The sequence below is a fragment of the Pelophylax lessonae genome (assembly GCF_965119305.1).
Source record: "Pelophylax lessonae genome assembly, chromosome: 4".
Taxonomy (NCBI): Eukaryota; Metazoa; Chordata; class Amphibia; order Anura; family Ranidae; genus Pelophylax; species Pelophylax lessonae.
The window spans coordinates 524,034,277-524,061,295 of record NC_138771.1 but is presented as its reverse complement, the minus strand read 5'-3'; the positions used below and the strand labels follow the sequence as shown (position 1 = coordinate 524,061,295).

Here is a 27,019-nt window from a genome sequence, read left to right as displayed (position 1 = left end):
ATCTTTAACTCAATTCACAGCACGCTTTTTGTGCCGTCGGTCCATAAAGATGGATGCCACGTCTGTCATATCCACTTTGTGCAGCACAGCACTGAGATCCCACAATACTACAGTCTCCTGAAGAGGCATGCAATGTTTTTTCTGCAATAAAATCCAACTACCTACCTGCTTGTAGCTTTCTCTGGCATGCACAGCTCAGATTACAGTATTGACGTGGTCCGTTTTCCCGGAATGACTGACTTCTGTGCATGTGCAGGAGTGACAACATCCCGCGCTGGCCACTGTAGACAGCCAAAGACCTGATGTCTCACCTGCCGTCCATTACAGCTTTTGGCATGCATCACATTCCATTAGCTTCGGCCAGGGAAAATGACATCACCCAGGAAAATATGCCAGGGAGGGACAGGGGCTGCTGGAAGAAAGGCAAGTTTTGTTCCCCATGATTCTGTTTTATAGTGGAACTAAACTCTCCTATCCTGTACAGCCAAGGAAGTAGCCCTCTTAGCCTGTTTGATCTGCAGTTGCCATGGCACTGTCCATGTGAATAGCTATGACTCCAGACATATGATAGCATGACGTTGAGAACTGCCATAAGCACATTAGTAACTTGAAACATTTATCATTCAAGGAAATGGTGGGTGAGTTTAGTTCCACTTTAAAATCTGTGCATGTTTTTTATTTCTGTGACCACAATTGGGAGATTGTTCCTGTCTTCCTGTCCCTGTGACACCCATCCAAAAAAATGGGGGTGTGGAAGTTGCAGGGACAAAAATGTGCTTGTCATTGATCAAAGCATCCTCAGAAGTTCTAGACCTCCCATAATTCTATTGATAATGTATATTTGTTTTTGTTTCTTTCTTAGACATTTCCCATCACTCCGTGTTTCTTTGAAACCCATAGAAATGGTGGTGTGATAGTCACAGGGACAGGAAGGCATACACAGACATAAAAACATTATCAGTAGTTCTAGCCCTTCTAACCCCACTCTACTCTGGGATATATTTCTCCCCGTGTACGTTATTTTAAGCCTGAAGATTAGTTAAAACTCACAAACATATATTATCTGAAAGCAGAGACCCTGGAGAATAAAATAGCAGTGGTTCCAATTTATTATGTCACATGATATTTACACAATGGTTTATCAAGCAACATTTTTGTATGTAGGCGGCCCTGACAAGCTCGTTTACATTCATATGTACAGTGGGGATCAAAAGTTTGGGCACCCCAGGTAAAAATTTGTATTAATGTGCATAAAGAAGCCAAGGAAAGATGGAAAAATCTCCAAAAGGCATCAAATTACAGATTAGACATTCTTATAATATGTCAACAAAAGTTAGATTTTATTTCCATCATTTACACTTTCAAAATAACAGAAAACAAAAAAATGGTGTCTGCAAAAGTTTGGGCACCCTGCAGAGTTAATATCTTATACTGCCCCCTTTGGCAAGTATCACAGCTTGTAAACGCTTTTTTTTAGCCAGCCAAGAGTCTTTCAATTCTTGTTTGAGGTATCTTTGCCCATTCTTCCTTACAAAAGTCTTCCAGTTCTTTGAGATTGTTGGGCTGTCTGTCACATACTGCTCTTTTAAGGTCTATCCATAGATTTTCAATTATGTTGAGGTCAGGAGATTGTGAAGGCCATGGCAAAACCTTCAGTTTACGCCTCTTGATGTAATCCCCTGTGGATTTCGAGGTGTGTTTAGGATCATTATCCATTTGTAGAAGCCATCCTCTCTTTAACTTCAGCTTTTTCACAGATGGCATCAAGTTACCATCCAAAATTTGCTGAAATTTTATTGAATCCATTTTTCCTTCTACTCGTGAGATGTTCCGCGTGCCACTGGCTGCAATACAACCCCAAAGCATGATTGATCCACCCCCATGCTTAACAGTTGGACAGAGGTTATTTTATTAAATTCTGTGCCCCTTCTTCTCCAAACGTACCTTTGCTCATTCTAGCCAAAAAGTTAAATTTTAACCTCATGGGTCCACAGAACTTGTTTCCAAAATGCATCAGGCTTGTCTATATGTTCATTGCAAAGGCTTGTCTATGTTCATTTGCAAAGTTCAAACACTGATTTTGTGGTGAGGACGTAGAAGAGGTTTTCTTCGGATGACTCTTCCATGAAGACCATATTTGTACAAGTATCTCTTTATAGTGGAATAGTGTACCACCACTCCAGTGTCTGCCAAATCTTTCTGGAGGGATTGTGCAGTCAAACGTGGGTTTTGAATTGTTTTTCTCACAATTCTGCGAGCTGTTCTGTCTGATATTTTTCTTGGTCTTCCAGATCTTGCTTTAACTTCCACTGTTCCTGATGACTGCCATTTCTTAATTACATTCCGAACAGAGGATATTGACATCTGAAAACGCTTTGCTGTCTTCTTATAGCCTTCTCCAGCTTTGTGAGCGTCAACTATTTTCAGTTTCAGTTTTCTAGACAACTGCATAGAAGATCCCATGGTGCTGATTGTTGGGGCAAGGTCAGATGAGTCCGGGCATGTAAAACCTTTGAGATTGACATCACCTGGTCTTCCCAGACGATGATTGAGAACAATCCATGACACTGGCAGGTCTCAGCCTTGCAAAGGGGGCAGTGCATGCTATAAATTCTGCAGGGTGCCCAACCTTTTGCAGACGCCATTTTTTTGTTTTCTGTAATTTTGAAAGTGTCAATGATGGAAATAAAATCTAACTTTTGTTGACATATTATAACAATGTCTAATCTGTAATTTGATGCCTTTTGGAGATTTTTCCATCTTTCCTTGGCTTCTTTATGCACATTAATACAAATTTTTACCTGGGGTGCCCAAACTTTCAATCCCCACTGTAGGTGCTTTTGTAGGTAGGGCAGCCTCAAATGTATTTTAGGAGGGGGTAAGTGCTTGGGTGTAACTTTTTACATTTTTTTTCTATTTTCACTAAAACTTTATATCACATAGGGGATAAGTTCCGTATGTGATATAATATTTTTAAGACAAGCTTTCTTTAATGAGACATCAGGGGACTTTTTGACCCTTGATGTCTCACCTGCCGTCCATTAGAGCTTTTGGCACGCAGACCACATTCCATTAGCTATTTCCCTGGCTGCAAGGGCCAGGGAAAATGACATCAGAGGTCAGAAATGACCTTTTACTTGTCCCTCACCTCACCGTCAATGACATCTTCTTTCCGGGTTTCTCTGGGTGCTGGGCTGTAGTCGTCTTCATTGGCTGGCACAGGATGACATCATTCATGCTCAGTTCAGTCATCCCAGGCACTGTGCTGACATGCAAACTGAAATGCGCTGGCGCAGCTTAATGCACTCCAAAGAAGACTGCAAGCGGGTAGAAAGGTTAATTTTATTGCGGAAAAACATTGCAAATTTCTTCTGCAATAAAGAGCTGCCTGCTTACAGTCTTTAAAACTGGGATATTCATTCAGATTTAAAGGGCTCATAGACAAAGACGCTGAGTTTCTGGTTGCACTTAGCACATGTTAAGCCAACCTTGTGAATGTTGTACATTGAACATTTTAAAAGGGGTGCCGGCATGTACACAGTTGCTCGGAGCAACATGATACAAATGACCAGATTGGGAGCCAGGGTGATAAAACTGCTGTCACACTGAACATTTGGTGAGGCTGCGGACCACAGATCCTTCTTTTCTTCATCCCATCTTATCCACTATGGCCGCTTCATGATTTTCAGTGGACTTCTAACTTTAAACCCTTTTTATTTTCTTTTTTAACTTCATGTCTGAAATGCATACTAGAGCTGGATTAACCAAAGGGTCTGCCATAGGAGGCTGTAGTTGAGTTTTTAGTCCCACGCATCTACTAGGGCCAATTTAGGTTGGGTTCACACCGGCACACTGCGGTTTAGGCACAGCATGATTGTATGAGCATTTTACACACAGTTTTAGATGCAGTCAGACTTCTTTTAGACTGTGTGTTTTCTGAAAGTGCATTAAATATGCAGCATGGAGAATGTTGATGCTCTTTAATGAAAATGTGCAGTCAAATTTGAGTCAATAGGAGCGCACCTAAAACCTCATGTAAAATGTGCATACAATCATGCTGCACCCAAATCGCAGCGTACTGGTGTCAACTCAGCCTTGGACAATAGCCAAATAATTTACCAGCATGTTTTTGGAGTGTGGTACAAGGCAGGAGTGCTTACCACTAAACCACTGTGCTGCCTTGTTGGTTAACAGTATTTCTATAGCAAAATAAGAAAAGGAGTTTGAACAGCAGAGGGTAGCAGAGAGCTATATTGTAATCCGGAGGAGGGTACAGCCCTGGTGCACAACCTGATGATCACCTTGTGAGGACCGCAAAAGACATCCCAGTTCATTTTTGGGTTCCAAGCTCAACTATATTTCTTTAACAGGGTTCTGTCAAGATGCAAAACATTTGGAACATGAAGTAGCAAGCCCACTGACTGCTTTGTCACACTTAAGCTTTTAGGTTAAATCAGCGGAATTCCATCAAAACAAAAGTTGTTCCACACCTTGAAGTTTATTTTGTTTAGAAAGCAGCCACAGCAGAGTAAAAAAAAGCTTGTCCCCAGCCAGCATGCCGCAGAGAAGGACCTTTGCTCTCTGTGTAGGGGCAGTTTTCTCTCCTACACGCACATAGAGCAAGGGTCCCTTTCTGCAGCATGCGGGCAGGGGACAGGCTTTTCTATTCAGTCTGTGGCTGCTTTCGAAATAATATAAACTGTTTTTTTTGGTTGCACCTGGAATGTATTAAGGTGATTTAAACTGAAAATTCAGTTAGGCTTTTAAAAAACTTGGCACACTTCTGTACTGGACTACAACAAAATTGTATCATAATACTATACTAAATCGAATTGCATGCTCTAGTAAGAGCTGGAGGTGTAATAGTTATACTTGTACAGTGTGTAATGTAATTGCATTATGATCATGTCATCAGTCCTGTTATTTTTTTGGGGTTGTAATAGAGTATAACATGATTATGTTTTATTATCCTTTAGGTTGATAAGGATGCCTTGGATCACCAAATACAGGATAAGAAAACCATGAAGGAGACAGACAACAAAAGACAAGAGGCATTTGGTTAGTCATTGGCATTTGTGTGCTTGACAGCTGATATCTTGTATGATGGGTGGATAAATCTTTAGTTGCTTCTCTTTCAGATCCCTCACATGTGTGTAAGGTAGGAAGCTTTATGATCCCTGTCAGTGTCCTGGAGATTGGAAACCCATCCTTTCTTATCTTTAGGACACGGGCATTCCCAGCATCCTAAATGACCTATGGCATGACCTATGGCAACCCAGGCACCTAGATTGGCAACCCAGGCACCTATATTGAATTTTAGAATGCCTGTAGCATACCATTATTATAATTGTTTCTGGTCTTCTATTTTACTTCTTGTATCTGTCTTCTCCTTGCAGTGTTAACTCTCTTAGGGTGCATTCACACTTGCAAATGCACCCACACCCCAAATACATGCAATAACCTCAGCAGGGGTTCCTGCGAGAAGCCGCCCCATAAAAATCAATGGGAGGCTGCCTGCTCCCGCAGGACCAATCATTCATATGTGATCGCTGCATGAGTGATTACATGTGGGTGGCTGCAATTAGCTGTGGGAGCCAGCAGACTCGCATTGCTTTCCATGGGACGGCCTTTCACAGTTATTCTGGGGTTCTTACATGTAATGAGAATATGGGTGCATTCGTAAGTGTGAATGCATCCTTATGTTTCTTTACCTGCTGTTTTCTATTAGACCCAAGATATTAGTGTTTTGGCCCCCCAAAATACCTTACAATATCACTACTTTCACCACAGCTTTTATTGGCTTATAAATATAGAACTAAATTAGAAGTGCACCCAAAGTCTAAAGCCCCATACACACGTACCGATTGTCGGCCGTAAATATTCGGCCGATGACCGATCGGCCGATTGTAGGCTTGTTAGTATGATGCTTCCGACAGCCGACAGCGCATTTTCGGCCGAACAGAATCTGTCATGCAAGCATTAAAATTTTTGTTGGCCAACACCAGAACGGCCGATTGTTCGCCAGTCAGTACAGATTTCGGCAGACAGACAGCAGATTAGCAAGACTGGGCATGCTCAGAAAAGAAAAAAGACACGGAAAGTTAACCATCACATGACATCACTTCTGCAGTCGGCTGTTGTTGGCCGACAAAATTCGTGTGCAGTCTTTTGCGGTTTTCAACAGACACGACAGCCCTGGACAAAAGACGGCCGATCGTTCGGCCGACGATCGCTACGTGTGTACGGGGCTTAACTCTAGACCTACTTGCAGCCACATTCTAAAACTAACCTGTCTAGCCCTGTAAAGAAGAAATCCTTATACAGATCTATTCTGCAGCCGCTGTGGTCTGGTCCCACACTGAGCTGTCAGCGGCAGCTTCTCCGTGTAGGCGTATGCAGGAGAGGCAGGCAACAACGGAAGCCCCATAGTAACTCTATGGGTTACGTCACTTCCCAGGCATTTCCCAGCTGTTGGTTCTCTTCTGCACACAGCATCCAGTGCTGGAGAACAGACCAGATCAGCTTCAGAAAAGGTATGTGAAGCGATTTCCTTAGGGGGCTAGATGGATTAGTTTTAGAATGTGGCTGCGACTGGGTTTAAAATTTAGTTTTTGGGTGAACTTCTACTTTAAGCTTATATTTGGGACTACCTTTCACTGGCATTAAAATATCCTCTTTGGATCACATCTGGATCCAAAACTAATATTGTTGTTCTTCTTTTTTTTTTTTTATAAAAAAAAGAAATTCTCCTTTTTGCAGAAAGTGCAATTATCCTTTTTGTCCTGACACCCAACTCTTCTTCTCTCCCTCTCTTGAAATATACACTAGATTGTCAAAAGTATTGGGACTCCTGCCTTTACACGCACATGAACTTTAATGGCATCCCAGTCTTAGTCAGTAGGGTTCAGTATTGAGTTGGCCCACCCTTTTTAATTTGACGTGGGGGTTTTCTCCCTGAAGAGTCATACCAGACTTAAAGGGCCTGGTATTATCAGATCAAAGTCGGATCCCGTTCATTGAAGAAGTCGCATGGAAGTCGGACATGAACACGTAGGGCAAAGTCAGATTAGAAGTTGTCCAATTTACAAGTTGCAGCAGTGTGAACCCCGCCTTAGTGAGAAAAAATGTTTTTTCTCTTACGTCCTCCGACAGTCGCCGCCTCTTCATATTCGTCACATATGGGGTATTAGACTTTGCTCCGAAGGAGTAGCTAGGCAACAGAATATGTTAACAATAAAGCTTTAACATATCCCACCCTCAAGGGGTGGTCCCCTCAGTCAATACCCTCCTACTTCCTGCAACCATATCTCAGTTTTTATGTCTAGCTTGTCAGGAGTGGCTGGCTCTCTCTGTGCTGGGACTTTTTGTCCCAGACTCTTTCTTCTTTTTGATATTTTGTTTGAGTTTTCTCTCTACCTTTACTTAGCTGTTATTTTTGTCAGCATTAGTTAGTTCTTCGGACGAAGAGGATCATGCGGACTGGGTCTCGGGCTGATCCCCCTGGTCGCAGGTCGTGGGTCAGTGGCTTCCCAGTCTGCCATCGAGCGTTCAGCCAGGTAACGCTCCTGGCACAGTGAACGACCCATCCCTGTTCGGTGCAGGGATGATTGGTGAGGTGGCTACCTCACCGGACGCTGTGCGGTTTCTGAACCGCCATTGTGTGCGTCTTGAATTGCGACTCTCCCTGCCTCATGTGCAGCGGCTTGTTCGCCTGTGCGGGTTCCCCACGCCATGTGAGGTAAGTGTATCTATGTGGGGACCTGTCTGTCTGGGGGGGGTCTCAGTCTGGGACTGTGTAACCTGCCTTTAATCACACTGCTTGTCTCCCTATCTCTCGGCTGCATGCTGTGGGCTGCAGGGGGGGGGGGAGCTGTATGACACTGAGTATGTCAGGCTGGGCAGTGTGAGGAGCTGTGTGCTGTGGGGCATGTTTTTAATGGCATGTTGGGGCATATACAGCGATCGCTGCGGCGATCTAACATGTATCCATATAATGGGATAATATTGTGTGTGATTTTATGCACTGTGGAGCGGCAATTTCGGCGCCAAACGACGCCATTTTACCGGCGCCCGCTCCGGCCGCATGGTTTACATGCACGGCGGCCATTTTCTTGTAGCCTCCATAGGCTTACATAGAGCGCCCTGGCAGCATCACTTCCTCTCTCCTGGAAGCACCGATCGAGGCAGCAGCAGCAGCGGAGTCTCCTCAGGTTTTATCCTTCTATTCCTGTGTTCCATTGCCTGTATTCAGTCTGTATATTCCCTGTGGGGGTCTCATTGTGCCTGAGTGTGGTGCGGTGGGCTGCGCTTGCCGCGCTTGCTGTAAGGGGGCAGTTAACCCTTGGTTGTCTGGCATACAGGGGCAATGGATTCTCAGGAGGGCAAGTTTCCCACAGTATTGGTGGAAAGCCAGGGGACCGCTGTTTCCCCCCCCAGGGGGGGATTTAGCCACTATTGTGGCTGGCCTTGCTGCACAGGTGCAAATGCTGGTGGCTGCTCAATCTACTAAACGGCCCAGAGTTGCTCTGTCCTCTGATTCTGAGGGTGAAGGTGATGGGGCTGTTCTGGCGGGGACCCCCCTATCGGGGTCCCGCTCCTCTCTTGATCTAGTGGGGTCTGAGGTAGAGGCTGAAGTTGAGGGGGTTGATAATTCTCCCCCTGGCTCGCCTGAAGAGCTTGCAATCATGGATGAGTTGATTGCTTCCATTAAGCAGACGCTACGTTTGCAGGACGAGGTGTGTCCCCCAGCTGCCTTGGCGGCTTATGGGACGCAGAGAAAACGCAGGACGCCGCAGGTTTTTCCCTGCAATGCTGATTTTCAGTGCGCTGTTAAGGACCAATGGCGCGATTTGCGCAAGCCTTTTGCGGTACCAAGTAAATTTAAGCTGCGTTATCCTTTCTCGCCTGCCACTGATGAACGGTGGTGTGTGCCTCCGCCAGTGGATCATGCTATTGCGGTTTTGAACAAAGCCACTGCGATCCCTGCAGAGGGATCCCCTGTTTTCCGTGATGCCACGGATAGGAGACCGGAGTCTCTTGCCCGTCATACTTATTCTGTTACGGGTTCTATGCTTAAGGCTCTGTTTGCTTCTCTCATGGCGGCCCAGGCGATCGCAAGTTGGACGCAGATGCTTAGGCGCGTCCTAGTGGCCGATTCGGCCTCGGCGGCGACCCTGGATATGGTGGATCAGATCCACCAGGGTGTCATGTATCTGTGTGATGCGGACCTGGACCTGATTCCGTTGGCCGCGCGTGTGCACAGCGTGGCGGTGTTGTCTCGCCGCCTGGTTTGGTTGAAATGTTGGTCGGTGGACCAATCTTCACGTAAAACCTTAGCCAATCTGCCTTATGATGGGTCTCGCCTTTTTGGGGAGTCCCTGGATGTGTTGATTAAGGGGATTACCGGGGGTAAGAGCACTCTCTTGCCCCATTTCCCCAAGGCTAAGGGGGCTTCTGGGAAGAAGCATGCTCATTTTCGGCCCCCTCAGGGGTCCTTTCGTGCCTTTCGGCCGCACTACAAGGGCAAACCGTTCAAGGGCCAAGGCTCTCAGAAGAAGCCCTGGTCTGGGAAACAGAAGTCCGGTCAATCCGGACCTGCGGCCCATAACAGTTCGGCCTGAAGGGGCGCCCTCACCCAGTTTTGGGGTGGGGGGACGCTTGCTCGGTTTTCTTCAGCCCTGGTTGGCCCGTGTGAGGGACAGATGGGTTCTGGAAATCGTTCGATCTGGTTACAAGATCGAGTTTCTCTCTCGGCCGGAGAGCAGATTTTTTCCCTCAAATCTTCAACTGTCTCCAGAGCGCCTGCGGGATCTGCACCTGGCGGTGCGGGACCTGAGGGCTCAGGGAGTGGTGGTTCCGGTGCCTCATCGGGACAGATTTCGGGGGTTTTATTCCAATCTGTTCACCGTGCCCAGGAAGGAGGGCAAGGTTCGTCCGATTCTGGACTTGAAAGCTCTGAACCGCTCTGTGCGAGTTCGCAAGTTCCGCATGGAATCCCTGCGCTCGGTGGTGGCTGCCCTGGTTCCGGGGGAATTCATGGCCTCCATCGATTTGAAGGATGCGTACCTTCACATCCCCATATTCGAGGGTCATCAGAAGTACCTTCGATTTGCCATTGCGGAGGATCACTACCAGTTTGTGGCGTTGCCCTTTGGGCTCGCCTCGGCTCCGCGGGTCTTCACCAAGGTGCTTGCACCGGTTCTGGCATTATTGAGAGCCCAGGGCATTTCTGTCCTGGGGTATCTGGACGACATTCTGGTTCGGTCTGCGACCAGACAGGGTCTGGAGAAGGACCTGTCTGTCACAATGCAAACTCTGCAGGAGTTCGGTTGGACGATAAATGTTCCAAAGTCGACACTGAGTCCGTCGGTTCGTCTCCCCTATCTGGGAATGATACTGGACTCGGTGCAGGCGAAGGTCTTCCTGCCGGAAGACAAACTCAGGACTCTTCAGGAGGAAGTCAGGTCCCTCAGGGACGTTCCACACTCGTCTCTGCGGACGGGTATGAGATGTCTGGGATTGATGGTCTCGGCCTTCGAGGCGATTCCTTTCGCGCAGTTTCACACGCGGGGTCTCCAAGCGGAGATCCTGTCCAGGTGGGACGGGCGACCTCAATCTCTGGATCTTCAGATCTCGTTGAGTCATCGCACCAGGGAAAACCTTCTGTGGTGGCTCCAGTCCCCGTTGGTGTCCGGGGGCAAGTCGTTTCGTCCGATCTCGTGGACGATAATCACCACGGATGCCAGCCTGTCGGGCTGGGGTGGTGTTCTGGGCGTTCTGTCCGCCCAGGGGACCTGGTCGGAGGGGGAGTCTTCCCTTCCGATCAACATTCTGGAATTGCGTGCGATAAGGCTCTGTCTTCATCGCTGGACGGACCGGCTGCAGGGCTGCCCGGTTCGGGTGCAGACGGACAATGCCACGGCGGTGGCCTACATCAACCACCAAGGGGGCACCAGGAGTGCCCGAGCGGCTCGAGAAGTGGCCGACATTCTGTCTTGGGCCGAGACTCATGTCCCGGCGATAACGGCGGTTCACATTCCGGGAGTGGAGAACTGGCAGGCGGACTATCTGAGTCGCCAGACCCTGGATCAGGGGGAATGGTCTCTCCACCCGGCTGTCTTCCAGATGTTGTGCGCGAAGTGGGGTCTTCCAGATGTGGACCTGTTCGCGTCTCGCCTCAACTACAAGGTGAAGAGGTTCGTGGCAAGGACGCGCGACCCTCGGGCAGACGTGTCGGACGCGTTAGTGGCCCCGTGGCATCAGTACAGGCTGATGTACGCGTTTCCACCGATTCAGTTGCTGTCCAGGTTCCTTCGCAGGTTGCACTCGGAACGCAGCACGGTGATTCTTGTGGCACCGGACTGGCCTCGCCGGTCCTGGTACGCAGACCTCGTGAATCTGGCGGTCGACGCTCCTTGGCGTCTGCCTCTTCGAGACGATCTACTGTCTCAAGGACCGATTTACCATCCTGCTTTACAGTCGCTGGCTTTGACGGCCTGGCTGTTGAGACCGAGGTCCTGAAGGAGAAGGGTCTCTCTCCAGAGGTCGTTCATACTTTGATCAACGCGAGGAAGTCTTCCTCGGGGAAGGTTTATTACCGTACTTGGAAGGCCTATTTTGCCTGGTGTGAGTCCAGGGGGTTTTCACCCCGCACGTACTCGGTTTCCCGTGTGCTGTCTTTCCTTCAGACGGGTGTCGATCAGCGTTTGGCGCTGGCTACGATTAAGGGTCAGGTGTCGGCGCTGGCCGTTCTGTTTCAACGTCCCGTGGCTTCCAACTCCTTGGTTGGCACTTTTATTCAGGGTGTGCGGCATCTGGTTCCTCCTAGGAGGGATCCTTTGCCCCCTTGGGACTTGAATCTAGTTCTATCTGTGTTACAACGTGCTCCTTTTGAACAGATCAGGGAGATCTCGTTGTCTATGTTGTCCAAAAAGGTCGCCTTTTTGGTGGCGATCACTTCGGCTCGCAGAGTGTCGGAACTGGCGGCTTTGTCCTGCAAGTCTCCGTACCTGGTTGTTCATTTGGATAAGGTGGTCTTGCGACCTAATCCTTCTTTTCTACCGAAACGAGTTTCTGAATTCCATCTTAACGAGGATATTGTTTTGCCTTCGTTGTGCACGAAGCCTAAACATCCGAAGGAGGTGAGATTGCACTCTCTGGATGTTGTTCGGGCGATAAGGGTTTACCTTAAATCGACTGAGTCTTTTCGTAAGACTGACTCCTTGTTTGTTCTTCCAGAGGGTCCTCGGAAGGGCATGGCGGCTTCCGCCTCTACCATTGCCAAATGGATCAGGCAGACCATTGAACAGGCCTATGCTTTGCAGGGGAAGGTTCCCCCTGTGCCTGTGAAGGCGCACTCTACTAGATCTCTGAGTACGTCTTGGGCCTGCCGTCATGGGGCTTCTGTAGCCCAGGTGTGTAAGGCGGCGACTTGGTCGACCGTACACACTTTCACAAAATTCTACAAAGTAGATGTTCAGGCATCGGCGGATGCTTCCTTTGGCCGCAAGGTTCTTAGTGCGGCTGTTCCATAGGGTCCCTTGTTGGGGACTCCTGGCTGTTGGGATAGTTTTTTTGTATCCCCTGGTTTTTTTGTCTTTTCCTGGGTTGTTGCTCCTGTTGAGCACTTATTTTTGCTGTTGCCCAGCTGGTTTCCTTCCTTTGGTAAGGTTCCTTTCTTTGATGTGGAGACTGCGTTGCCTTTCGGCGCGGATGCGTTTCCCACCCCTCATGCTTGCACTGCTTTGGGACGTCCCCATATGTGACGAATATGAAGAGGCGGCGACTGTCGGAGGACGTAAGAGAAAACGGAATTTTTGTAAAATCTTACCTGTAAAATTCCTTTCTCTGAGTCCTCCGACAGTCGCCGCCCCCGCCCCTCTTTTGGGGTTTGAATGTATACTCTACTGCTATTCCACTAAAACTGAGATATGGTTGCAGGAAGTAGGAGGGTATTGACTGAGGGGACCACCCCTTGAGGGTGGGATATGTTAAAGCTTTATTGTTAACATATTCTGTTGCCTAGCTACTCCTTCGGAGCAAAGTCTAATACCCCATATGTGACGAATATGAAGAGGCGGCGACTGTCGGAGGACTCAGAGAAAGGAATTTTACAGGTAAGATTTTACAAAAATTCCGTTTTACTGTAAAAATCCTAGCTTTACTGATGTTGGAATCTGCTGTCAGTGCTCTTCTTTAGGCGAGTTGCAGGTCTCGTACAGTGCAGTGATACAGTCATTTTACCCATACCTTCTCTCACCTTGTTCAGTAACTAACCCACTAAAACTAATATATTCCCCTCCTGCTGACACTAATGCTTTTTCTACACTAGTGCAAATTATTTTTTTTCTCCTGTTCTGCCCTAAAATGGTAAAGTCAACATCAGGCCTTCCAGGGCCTGCACATTTCATTGGCTTATGAAGCTGCCCATATTTATATGAAGTGTTCCATGCTGCTCAGCGCATCACTATCTGCATGGTCTGCCCTAGATGTAGTTGCAACTTTGATGCCACTTCTGTTATAAAAATAAAAACATCGAAAATAATAATAGCTGCATTGATATTCTTCACTTTTTTTTAGATGCACAGATGGTGCAGAATGACAAGATCGCCTGCTTATTAGATGACCGACAAAAGGAAGACATCCAAAATCTAAATAAAGCCATCAATGAGTTTAGACTCTGCTTACAGCAAAAAGAGTCTCGCAGGGAGTTTGACCTATATGATCCACAGGCCTTAAAGAAAGATCTGCCAGTGCGGGTGTCTGATGATGATCCTCGCTGCACTGTTTCTGGGGTGCAGAAGCTTCTGGGAGAGGATTTAACTGAAAATAACAGAAGGAAAGCACAGCAAGAGCAGCTTAGGGAATGGTCTCTCCAGCAACAGAGGGAGCAACAAAAAGCATTAGAAGACAAGAGGCTTGCTGGTAAGATTTATGTTTTTTTTCTTGTTTTTTAAAAAGAATACTGGTGAATTTCAACGTATGTTACCATCAAGTTCTCTTTCACCTTGATTAAAGTCCTGTAAAATCATAAAAACAGGTCTTGCTACAATATCACCATATGTTCCAGTGCTGGTCCTCTTCTAGATTGATGGATACCCAGAGCATCAAAGGCCTTCTCCCTGGGGGGTATTAGGGGTATATCATCATTTAACCACTTGCGGACCGCCCACCTTACATATACTGCGGCAGGGCGGCCGCTCTGTGCCAGATCATGTACCTAGTACGGGATCTGACACTTCCGGGTCTGGGGCACCCACCCCTGGTGACCCGCTCCTGCTGTGATCACATACAGCAGGAGCCCAGTGGCGGGTACAGCGGATTCGATGTCTGCCAGTGGCAATCTGTCTATGTAAACAAGGCAGATTGCCGTTCTGTCATAAGGGAAGGTATTGATCTTGTGCTTCTGCAAAGCTTGAAGCTGAAGCCAGGCACACAGGTAACCCTTTAATCCCCCCTGATGTTAACCCCTTCCCAGCTAGTGTCATTAGTACTTTGACAGTGTATATTTTTTAGCACTGGTCTCCAAAAAGTGTCAGTTAGGTGTCCGATTTGTCCGCCGCAATATTGCAGTCCTGCTATAAGTCGCTAATCACCACCACTACTACCAAAATATGTAAATAAAAATATCCCATAGTTTGTAGATGCCATAACTTTTGCGCAAACCAATCAATATATGGGAATTTTATTTACCAAAAATATGTAGCATAATACCTATTGGCCCTAAACTGATGAAGAAATTACATTTTTTAAATTTTTTTTTATTGGGTAAGTTTTATAATAGAAAGTAAAATTTTTTTTTTTTTTTTAAATTGTCATTTTTTTTAAAGCGCAAAAAATAAAAACCAGCAGAATAAAAAGCAGAGGTGATCAAATACTACCAAATGAAAGCTCTATTTGCGGGGAAAAAAGGACAAAAATGTTATTTGGGTACAGTGTCGCACGACCGCGCAATTGTCCGTTAACATAAAGCAGTGCTATATTGCTAAAAAATGGCCAGGTCATGAAGGGGGGTAAATCTTCCAGAGATCAAGTGGTTAAAGAAACACTAAGTTGTCCATAAACCTTTGAAAAGAGCTATGATCTCTGCCTGTATAAGATGTTTCCAACCTGGTATACTGTGCCTTCAGGAGACTCACCTTACTCATAATTCTGTCTCCAGCCTTCAATTCTCGTGGCTTTTAATGAGCTATCGCTCCACGCATACAGCGTATTCCCTCTGGGTCAGTGTCCTGATTCATGCGGCCCTGGCCTTTTGGGAGTTGGGCTCTAGGGTGGACTCTGATTGCCACTTTATTTTCCTATATTGTAAACTGTACACTGCTACTATTGTGTTGGCTTTTGTGTATATATCACCCCCCTTTTCAGGGGAGGTGTTGCAATTGCTGTCATACCTGGCTGACAAACTGGATACTCCGGTGCTCTTTCTTGGGGATTTCAATTGCTATCTTGACCTGCAGCTAGATAAGCAACCACCTGTTTTACAGCCTAGCGGGGGCAGGACCACAGCCTTAGGGAAAATAATATGGTGGGATGGATTGATTTATGGAGGTTCAGGTACCCCCTGGATAAATAATTTTCATGCTTCTTTAAAACACATTGGTCTTTATACACTATTGACCTTTGCATTGGCAGTCTTTTAGTGCTTACCTCGGGGAGTATCTGACCACTCCCCTCTGGTAGTCTGGCTACAAGCTCAGCCCCCCCCCCCCTCATCGCTCCCTAGGGCCCCATGGATACTGAATGCCTTCTAGCTGCAGCTCTTTCCCTCTCATGATCGTGTACTTCAGCCTTTTCAACCAGGGTGCCTTGAGGTTTCTTCAGGGGTGCCTTGGCAGAATGCCTAAAAATTGATCAAAAATTATTTACAATCCAGCAGGTGGATGAAGCATGCCTTTTAGTTACACATAGCCACGGGTTTTCATTATGCAGCATTACAACTTACTAGACACTGGCATCCTAACAACCAATGACGTCATCAGTTGATAAGGAGGATGTCTGTTGCCTCCACAGCATCCTTGTTTGGCCCTCCTCTGCCTTACTCCCTCAGCACTGGGGTGACATTTGCTGACTGATGTAGAGAAATTGAGGGAGAAGAGAAACATTGGAGTACTAGTCAGTTCCAGCGTGCAAAAGTGTATTTGCTTTTGAAGAATAAATTACCTCTAACATTGGGTGCCCTACGTGTGGATGTTGCTGCATTTTGTAAAGCTATTAAAATAGTCTTTTACATTTTAGAATGGGGTGCCTTTATGTCCATAATTTTAAAGGGTGCCTTTAGATTGTCTATAATTTTGCCTTGACTGAAAAAAGGTTGAGAATCATTGGTGTAGTTACACAAATGTAACACTTCTTTGAATATAACCGCCTGACCAGGAATGATTTGGTGTGCCCACTTGAATATTCATAGTAGAATTCAATAAAACAATCCTTATCTAAATTTATACTACAGGTTGAAAGCCAGGTGCAACAGCTAAAGGTGCAATATGTGTCTACCTCACTAGAGCCCGCGAGGGAGGCGTGGATGTCAGCCTAGGATTCTCTGGACAGGCTGAGAACTTCCACCACGGAAAGCAACCAGTTCTTCTCCAAAATGGCATTCTATGAGGAGAGGGTCGTTTTTTTAGCTAGGATAGCTCAAGCTCACTAAGCCTCTCTCGCCATAGGTGCGCTTTGTGCCCCTTAAGGCCGTATAGTGAACCACCCTGAACTTTTTGCAGCTGAACTGACCCGGTACTATGACTCCCTTTACCAGTCACAGTGTCTCTTCTCCCTGGAACTACATGCCTACCTGAATGCGTTGACACTCCCTGCGTTGTCTCAGGATCAGAGCTCTAAACTTGATTCCCTGTTGACTTTGGAGCTGCTGTCAGAAAAAACCAAGGGGAAAGAGGAAAGAACATTCCTCCAGGAGTCCGATGTTAGTACAGCAATCTCCCCTGCTGCTCTATTGTGTTCTGGCAGGGGTACGGCCCCCCCTGCCAGAGCACTCCAGTCAGCGCTCCCAGTCATTAGCTGAGAGGGCTAATCGGGAGATGGTCAGCCAGGGCCGGACTGGCCTACCGGGAAATTTCCCGGTAGGCCAGCAAGTCCCCCCTGCCCTGGGGCTGCTAACACCTGAAAAAAATGGCCGCGGCCACCCCAACATGCGCTCTGCGCATGCGCCACCGCCGCTCGGGAAAGCCCATACACGTTTGGCTATTCCCGTGCAGAGACTTGTCGGCGCCGGGCGGCGCCATTTTTAAATGTAGGGTGCCTTTTGTCCAAAAGGTAAGTGAGACTTCTCCTCAGAAGATGCAGTGCGGCGGGCATGGTACAGGAGATTCTCCCTAATACTTAAAGATTGTGTTTGATAATATTTATATACGTATGATACCTACATCCCAATATGTTCAAAAAGGGGATTTAGACCAAAGTCCATATAGAGGACATGGTATATGAGGGCTAAAAAGGGGGGACTTTAATGGTGTCGTATAACAAGAGTGTAACACCGAATATTTAAAAGGGTACAAAATCTTTATTAATTATTACATATATCATACACTAAAAATGTACATACAAGACATACAATAAAATAGTAATGGAAGAAACAAAAGATATCACTATTCTCTTTAGTTCATTCTACTAGGTGGGCCAACATGGCTGACACCTAGATCCATGCCCGACATGTTTCGCTATAAGCTTCTTCAGGGGCAGATAGTATTTAAGAAAGTCCTGTGTTATCTATGATAGATTGCAAAAAACATCATTAGTTATCATACACCAAAAACATGTTACTGAACAGTTCCACAGAGTGGACCCCCCATGCCGGCGATGCAGTAACCCGTACATTGCAAACAACCGACACATGATTATATCCTTGGTGAAAGGAGCATGCCACAGACAGAAGTCTCCCGGGACGAGTGTGGGGGTGATATAATAAAGAAGTTATAGATATGTAAAAGAACACTCAGTGGTAGGATAGAATTGGAAACCCTCGATCCCAAGGATGGGTACAAAAATATCACAACCATTGACCAGTGAAATATTGGGATAGGCTCGTTAGAACCTGGCCTACATACCTAATCATTACCACATGTGTATCATCACAATATACTGAACAGGGAGTTGGTCTGTGTAGGGTATTGATAGGAGCTCAGTAAGTATGGCTTCCAAAATAATGCACCAATTTTGCTAACAAGAAAGAGGACTATATTAAGATATGTATTAGTCATACTACGAGGGCCATATCTGGTGCATACTGTCAATTATGGGTATACTGAAAGGCTGTAAATAATACCAGAAAAACTGGATTGTTAGCCTACCTTACACTGAATGTGTAAAGCCACTTAAATCCAGCAGGGTATAAGCGTTAATTATTTACTGCGTCCCATACAAGATAGACAATATTGCTTTCAAAGGGGAAGCCACCAGCTAGATTAAGTTGTATATAATTATAATAGGTGCCGCTGTATACACCTGTAAAGGAACAATAAAGTTCAGAGAACCTCAAAGATATAAAGCCACAAGTGCCTCATTTTGTATACTGAGACATCCATCTTAGTGCACATACCTTGTTCAGATCATTGCCTTGATTCTCCGTGCAGCTGCAGCCGCTATAGCGGCTCTGACAATTTATCCACCCCAACCCGGTGCGTCACGGACGGACGTGGCGTTATACCGGGTCCGATTTCTAACTACGCAGGCGCCAGCCAAGCTAAATGACAGGAGCTCACGGATCTCCGTGGCTCCCAAAAGCCGTAGGATTAGGCGGAAGCGAACAACCAAGTCCTTCCGCCCACCTACCAAGAGATTGCTACACTTGTCCCAGAAAGCAACCATGCAGCCCCTGCATCTCCTGCACCATACCTGCAGCCCCTGCACCTTGTCCGCAGCCCCTGCATCTCCTGCACAATGTCCTCAGCCCCTGCATCTCCTGCACCATGTCCTCAGCCCCTGCATCTCCTGCACCATGTCCTCAGCCCCTGCATCTCCTGCACCATGTCCTCAGCCCCTGCATCTCCTGCACCATGTCCTCAGCCCCTGCATTTCCTGCACCATGTCTTCAGCCCCTGCATCTCCTGCACCATGTCCTTAGCCCCTGCATCTCCTGCACCATTCCTACAGCCCCTGCATCTTCTGCACCATGCCCACAACCCCTGAATCTGCTGCACCATGACCACAGCCCTGCATCTCCTGTACCATGTCTGCAGCCCCTGCACCATGCCCACTGCCCCTGCATCTCCTGCACCATGCCCACAGCCCCTGCATCTCCTGCACCATGCCCACAGCCCCTGCATCTCCTGCACCATGCCCACAGCCCCTGCATCTCCTGTACCATGTCCGCAGACCCTGCATCTCCAGTACCATGTCCGCAGACCCTGCATCTCCTGTACCATGTCCGCAGCCCCTGCATCTCCTGTACCATGTCCGCAGCCCCTGCATCTCCTGTACCATGCCCGCAGCCCCTGCATCTCCTGTACCATGTCCACAGCCCCTGCATCTCCTGCACCATGCCCGCAGCCCTTGCATCTCCTGTACCATGTCCGCAGCCTCTGACATCTCCTGTACCATGTCTGCAGCCCCTTCATCTCCTGTACCATGCCCGCAGCCCCTGCATCTCCGGTACCATGTCCGCAGCCTCTGACATCGCTTGTACCATGTCCGCACCCTCTGACATCGCCTGTACCATGTCCGCAGCCTCTGACATCGCCTGTACCATGTCCGCAGCCTCTGACATCGCCTGTACCATGTCCGCAGCCTCTGACATCGCCTGTACCATGTCCGCAGCCTCTGACATCGCCTGTACCATGTCCGCAGCCCCTGACATCTCCTGTACCATGTCCGCAGCCCCTGACATCTCCTGTACCATGTCCGCAGCCCCTGACATCTCCCGTACCATGTCCGCAGCCCCTGACATCTCCTGTACCATGTCCGCAGCCCCTGACATCTCCTGTACCATGTCCGCAGCCCCTGACATCTCCTGTACCATGTCCGCAGCCCCTGACATCTCCTGTACCATGTCCGCAGCCCCTGACATCTCCTGTACCATGTCCGCAGCCCCTGACATCTCCTGTACCATGTCCGCAGCCCCTGACATCTCCTGTACCATGTCCGCAGCCCCTGACATCTCCTGTACCATGTCCGCACAGCCTCTGCATCTCCTGTACCATGTCCACACTTTTACCACTTTTTACCTGAATTTGCTCTTATATATATAAAGCTCTACATGCTTTCATATCTGTCTTATCTATATATAATTCACTCTTCAAATGTACTTTAAAATGCATGGTTTTTCCCTTTTTATGAACAAGAAAATAATGGTGCTATGCTGTTGGGTCGGTATAATAATGCTATGGGGCTGGTATGAAATTATTTCCAGGGCTGAATTTTATTCGCACTCCGGCCCTGCGGTCGGCAGACCTTTTTCAGTCATACCATATTGACAGAAGCCGGTTTCTGTCGGACCAGCTGCAGTACACACTGGACAAATGTTGGCCCGGTTTCTATTGAACCGACCGATGCCACCTGACAGTCAGCCTGTGTAAATGGGGCTTAAGTTTGGATTCAGATTTGTAACTTCAATTTAGTCTGTATGACAATAATTACTGTAAGCTATTTTCTGCCCCTTGCAGAAGTTCTCTATGACAAACACAGGATTGAGCTTGACAAGAAGGCAATAGAATTACAAAGACTGGAAGAAAAAGCCATACGTGATATCTGTACTTTCACAAAGGAGTTCAACAAAGCCCAGGTAAATATCGCAAAAGTGGGGGGGAAAAAAAAGGAAAAGTTGTTCTGTCCACTTGCTTGGCCTCCTTTCCTTTGCACCATTGTATATGGCGAGTTTACTGTCAGTAGAAGGTTTCAGAAAGCTGCGGCCCATTTGCACTGATCAGAGAGAGTGAGATTCAGCCTTAATGTAAGTACACAACCATTTGGGCTCCTAAATCCTTTAATGACATTGAACCTGCATGACTGGACATATATTTATATTTCTCTATCGTTCATTGACGGACGCAGTCTTCTTGTTCTCAATAGCAGTAGGGTTATGCTGCCTCCTGCAGGAGTAGGACACTAGGCAGAAAAAAGTTCTGGCTACGCCTATGGGCAGTCCCAGGGGGTATACCCTCTCTCCCTGCTATAGGATGTCAGTTTTAATGTGCCTAGTCAGGAGTAAGGACCTAGTTCCTTGCTGGGATCTTTGGTCCTGGCAAAAGTTTTTTTCTAGTTAGGTTTTTTCACCGGATTTTTTTCCTGTGAGATCTACAAGCAACTATGCTGGATCTGAGCGACGGGCTGGATATATAGAGCCAGTGGTCACCCCAGCCGGTCAGCAAGCGCGTGCAGACCCCAGCTCCGTGCTAGGTCGACCGCGACATAGTCCCACTGGACGGGGACTGGCCCCTGCGAGTTAAACGTCTCGCCAGTTTGCATACGACCGGGTCTAGGCCCGAGTCGCAGCGTTCCTATGGCCGAAAGCTCCCCCCGCCTGTTCTGGTATGGTGAGTAAACTGTGTCGTCCCCCCCCCCCCCCCCCGGCGAGTTTTGGGGTGGACGCGGGTCCCTCCTTGGGACGGTCGGACCCTCACGCTCCCGGGTTCCCTTCTGTCCTGTCACGCACCCCCCCCCCCTGGCCTTTCCCCCCCTCACCCCCCCCCCCCACTCACTACTGGGGCTATGGGGCGACTGGAGCTCCTCCTGGGGGCGAACAGACGATTGATCGTGCGCTGGGGGGGGATTTACCTGTTTATCCCAGGGCCCCCTTCCTGTCGATCCCATCCGGGAGGCTGGGGGGTCCCCTCAAGGGCCCCTAGAAGCTCCGTAGGCCGTAGCTAAAATGCTGGTCTGCGGATCAGACTTCTAAGAAGGCTTTAACTGATCTACCCTTTCAGGGTGATCGCCTGTTGGGGCTATCCTTAATGACATTATTAAAGGTCTTACAGGGGGTAAGAGTACCTTTCTCCCACATGCTGACAAGGGTAAGGACCCTCATTGCAGATGGGGTCCCTCCTTTTCAGCACATAAAACGTTTTTTCGTCCCTCAGAAACCAGTGATAAAGGATCAAAGTCTTTCAAGGCCTCCTTCATTGGCTCCAAGCGACCCTGGTCTGCAAAACAGAAATCGGGTTTCTTCAGACCTGCACTACTGAGTCTTTTCGAAAGTCAGATTAGCTCTTTGTTCTCACGAATGGGCCAAAGAAAGGGCTGCCTGCGTCTGCTGCGACTATTTCCAGATGGATCAGACAGACGGTTGTGCAGTCTTATTCAATTAAGGGTCAGATTCCACCTTTTCCTGGTAAGGCGCACTCTGCTCGGACGCTTAGTGCTTCCTGGGCTTTTCGCTATCGGGCATCTGTGGTTCGGGTTTGTAAGGCGGCTAACTGGTCGTCTGTCCATACTTTCACAAAGTTTTATAAGGTGGATGTGCTGGCATCTGCAGATGCTTCCTTTGGCCACAAAGTTTTGCAGGCCCCCGTTTAAGGGTGTTTTTAGTCTGATAGTCTCCCTTGAGGGTGTTTAATGTTTTTTCAGGTGGGTCTCATCTTGTTGTTCTGATGAGTCCTATGTTGCCTGGCTGGCTGTGGTTCAGCCTTGGGGAATCTTTTTCTGCTGTTTCCATCCCTTGTGGTTTATGGCACTGCTTTGGGACGTCCCTACTGCTTATTGAGAACAAAAAGACTGCGTCCGTCAATGAACAATAGAGAAAATTAAATCTTTGTCTTACCGTAAAATCCTTTTCTCTGAAGTTCATTGACGGACACAGTAACTGCCCCTCTATTATTGAGTTGGGATGGTATTGTTTTCTCTGACACTGCTTTGATACAAAACTGACATCTTATAGCAGGGAAAGAGGTTATACCCCTTGGGACTACCCATAGGTGTAGCCAGAACATTTTTCTGCCTAGTGTCCTACTCCTGTAGGGGGCAGCATAACCCTACTGCTATTGAGAATGAGAAGACTGTGTCCGTCAATGAACTTCAGAGAAAAGGATTTTACAGTAAGACAAAAATCCAATTTTTTTTTTCAAGCTTAACATGACACAGTCAGGGGTTTATGTATACCTGTATGTTGGTTTGTTTACTTCCAATTCCAAGCATGGTATATTTTTGTACATCAAATAATCTGTCTGTGCCAGGAAATTCTAAAAATGTCCTGCCAGATGCTGTATTAGAATATTTAGATATTATAAATATTATGTATACAAAAGATACAGCGCTGTATAAAACTTAATTTAACCTCCTTATATTACCCTTTTTCACCTTTACCCTAAATCATATATGTATATAAAGTGCTAGCAGTTCATATCTATTGCATATACATAATAAATAAGTGCTTAAAACAAGTCAATTTTATAAAAGTGCCTTGTGCACAAACAAGTCTTAATATCGATATAAAGCGCTCAAACCACTCATTAGGTTTGGAACTCACTTGAAAGTGAGCGGGCTTGTCTTGGAGGCTTATAATAGCACGAGGGACACACTTAAAGTGGGGTACACACTAGTAGAAAATCTGCCAAAAATTCCCGCCCGATGTGAAATCGTCCGATTTTCTCCTAGCGTGTACACAACTTTCAGCAGCCGATGCCGACATTTTCAACGAAAAAAAAACGGAGGGACAAACACCAAAATTTTTTTAGTCCGTCCCCAGACGACCGATTTTCGTTTAATGTGTATGCAGTACATCCGTGAAAAATCGGTTACGAAAGACCACGCATGCTATGAAGTTGCTGACAACCCGGAAGTCTAGGAACAAATGTGCCAAAAAAAAGAAAAATCGGACGAGAAATTTTGTGAACATTTATGCACTGTCGACTAAAAACGGTAATGAACGCTGAGAAGACAGCGAAAAATCTGAGGATATTTCGTCCGATTTCCGTCAAGTGTGTACGGCCCTTTAGGGTCAGAGTTTCTGGTGAGTGGTTTGAGCAGTTGGGTGGAGGATTCACGGAACAGAGTGGAAGTTTATGGCAACACATCACTTGAAATGCTATCTCATAATTGTAGCACATTTTTTTTTTTTTTTGTGAATAAGAGACTTTATTTATGCACTAGACACTTTTTTATTACAGTTAAACACACATTCATTGTGTTTATGCACTTTATATCATTAATATTACAATTGTGTATTTTTTTTGTGCACAAGGCTCTTTTATGAAATTGGCTGGTTGTAATAGCACCTATTTATTGCTTTTTTTTTGCACATGTATATATGATGGATATGCACTGATAGCACTTTACGTTGCACATATATTATTTAGGGTAAAGGTAAAAATGGGTAATATAAAGGAGGTAAAAGAGTGGCCCCCAAAAAATGTAAAGTTAGCAGCTACAAATACATAAACTGCTGACTTTTAATATAAGGATACCTACCTGTTAAGAGATCCAGCGCTGCCCTCACCCGAACCTGTTCTTCACCGGTATTCGGATTCCCAGTGCTGGCATCTTTACTATGGGAAGTCAGCTGGGAGTCCTAGTGGATTCACAGACGGCTTCCTACTGTGCATGCACAAGCCATGATGTGCTTTGTCAATGGCTTGGTGACATGTCCCAGAAAGCATGGGAACTTTCACTTGGATCACCTAGGTAATCCAAGCGGAAGTGGAAATGAATACCAACCAAAACTAGGTACACGCTCTGTAACATATCAATTTGTGGAAAAAGTGAAGCACTGTGAATTCTTTCCAGGTGCACTGTACAAGTTGGACCAGTGTAACAAATGTTGACAGCAGGTAAAATAAGTATTGAACACATCACTATTTTTCTAGGTAAATCTATTTCTAAAGGTCCTATTGGCATGACATTTTCACCACATGTCGGTAACAACCCGAGCAATCCATACATACAAAGTAAGCAAAACAAATAAGTTCAGAAAATAAGTTATTTGTAATAAAATGGAATGACACAGGGAAAAAGTATTAAACACATGAAGAGAGGGAGGTGCAAAAAGGCATGAAAAAGCAAGACACCAGCTGAAACCCATCAGTAATTAGAAAGCAATCCTACCCCTTGTCAGTGCAAATTAATATCGGCTGGTTCAGTCTCAACTGATGGCTTATAAAAAGGTGTCTCATACCAAGGTGTCACACAAGAAACATCTCATGATGGGTAAAAGCAAAGAGATTTCTCAAGACCTTTGCAACCTTGTTGTTGCAAAGCATACTGTTTGGATTGGTTAGAGAAGGATTTCTGAGCTTCTGAATGTTCCAGTGAGCACTGTTGGAGTCATAATCCGAAAGTGAAAAGAACATTATTTCACCAAACCCAACCACGGCCAGGTGCTCCTCGCAGGATTTCTGACAGAGGATCGAAAATTATTATCAGAAGAGTTGTCCAAGAGCCAAGGGCCACTTGTGGAGAGTTTCAGAATGCCCTGGAATTAGCAGGTACAATTGTTTCATGTAAAACAATAAGTATTGCACTCAACCGCCATGGCCTGTATGCTCTCTCACCATGCCAGACTCCATTGCTGAAGAAAAAGCTTGTTGAAACTAGTTTAAAAATTTGCTGCACAACATTTAGACAAGCCTGTAAAATGCCGGGAGAGTATAGCTGGTCAGATGAGACCAAAATTAAACTCTCTGGATGCCATAATACACAACATGATGGAGGTCAAATGACACTGCACATCACCCCAAAAACACCATCCCAAAAGTGCAGTTTGGAAGTTGGAACATCATGGCGTGTGGCTGATTTTCAGCATATGGTACTGGCAAACTTCATATCCTTGAAGGCAGGATGAATGGAAAAATGTACCAAGACATTCTTGATAAAAATTTGCTCCCATGTACCAGGGCGATGAAGATGAGATGAGGGTGGACATTTCAGCAAGACGATGATCCCAAACACAAAGCCAAGGAAACTCTCAATTGGTTTCAAAGAGAAAATAAAGCTGCTAGAATAAACCAGTCATTCACCTGACTTGAGCCCAATAGAACACCTACAGAAAGAACTAAAGATCAGAGTTCATATAAGAGGCCCACAGAACCTTCAAGATTTGAAGACTGTGTGGAAGAATGGGCCAAAATCACACCTGAGCAATGCGTGCGACTCGTTTCTACATACAGGAGGTGTCTTGAAGCTGTCATTACGAACAAAGGATTTTGTACAAAGTATTGAATACCTTTCAGTTAGCATGTTCAATACTTTTTCCCTGTGTCATTCCATTTTATTACACATACTTAATTTCTAAACTTATTTGTTTTGGTTTATTTACATGTTTGGATTGCATGGGTTGTTACCGACAAGTGGTGAAAATTTCATGTCAATAGCACCTTTTAGAAATCTATTTACCTAGAAAAATGGTGACGTGTTCAATACTTATTTTACCTGCTGTATAATGGCCGAAATTTATCTTTAAACTTTGCTTTGTAGCAGAGCTCCTGGAACCTATCCTAATCCACACTTCCAGGGGTGTGGATAAATATGGCCTCCTCTCTCTAGAATGAAACTTCCCACCAACTGCTATGTCCTGCAGTGACTAGGGGTCAGAAGGAGGAACCACAGTGACTAGCGGGAGGAACTACTACTCAACCAGCCCAAGGCATTAAATAGGACTGGTGTCAGAAGCTCTGCTACAGAGTGATGTTTTCACAAGTAGACTAAGAGAGAGTTCTGTATAAACCTGTTTCTAATTTTGTTAACCCTCTGACAGGTCTGCAATGTTTTTTCCCCTCTGCTCTCTTATTATTTATTATCTTGTTTGCCAGAGCAATCTTGAGGTGTGCAAAAAGGAGCACCAACAAGAATGAATTGATGAGGCATTTAGGGGCAAATAAGGGCAATAGGGGCAAAAAAATAAAAAATTATTTTAATATAAGTTGATAAGACAGCCAAAGTTTTTCGGTAATTGCTACAAATATAAGCAAAAAAATGCCTTGACTTTCACTATCAGGCAAAGCTGTGAAATAACTGTGCAAATACATCCCCAATGCAGGGTTCATACGGTCATGAAAATCCTGGAAAAGTCATGGGATTTTGACATGACACTTTCCAGGCCTGGAAAAGTCCTGGAAAATGAGTAAACTTACTAAGTTTTGGA

General features: G+C 46.2%; 1 protein-coding gene across 1 annotated transcript in view; it reads left to right on the top strand.

The window, feature by feature from the left end:
- Window positions 1-27,019, top strand: part of RIBC2 (RIB43A domain with coiled-coils 2) — a 52,893-nt gene that overhangs the window by 2,506 nt on the left and 23,368 nt on the right. Inside the window, exons 2-4 of the mRNA XM_082255761.1 lie at window positions 4,977-5,058; window positions 13,579-13,923; window positions 20,613-20,731. Coding sequence (XP_082111887.1) covers window positions 4,977-5,058; window positions 13,579-13,923; window positions 20,613-20,731 — 546 coding nt within the window. The remainder of the gene's footprint in view (window positions 1-4,976; window positions 5,059-13,578; window positions 13,924-20,612; window positions 20,732-27,019) is intronic.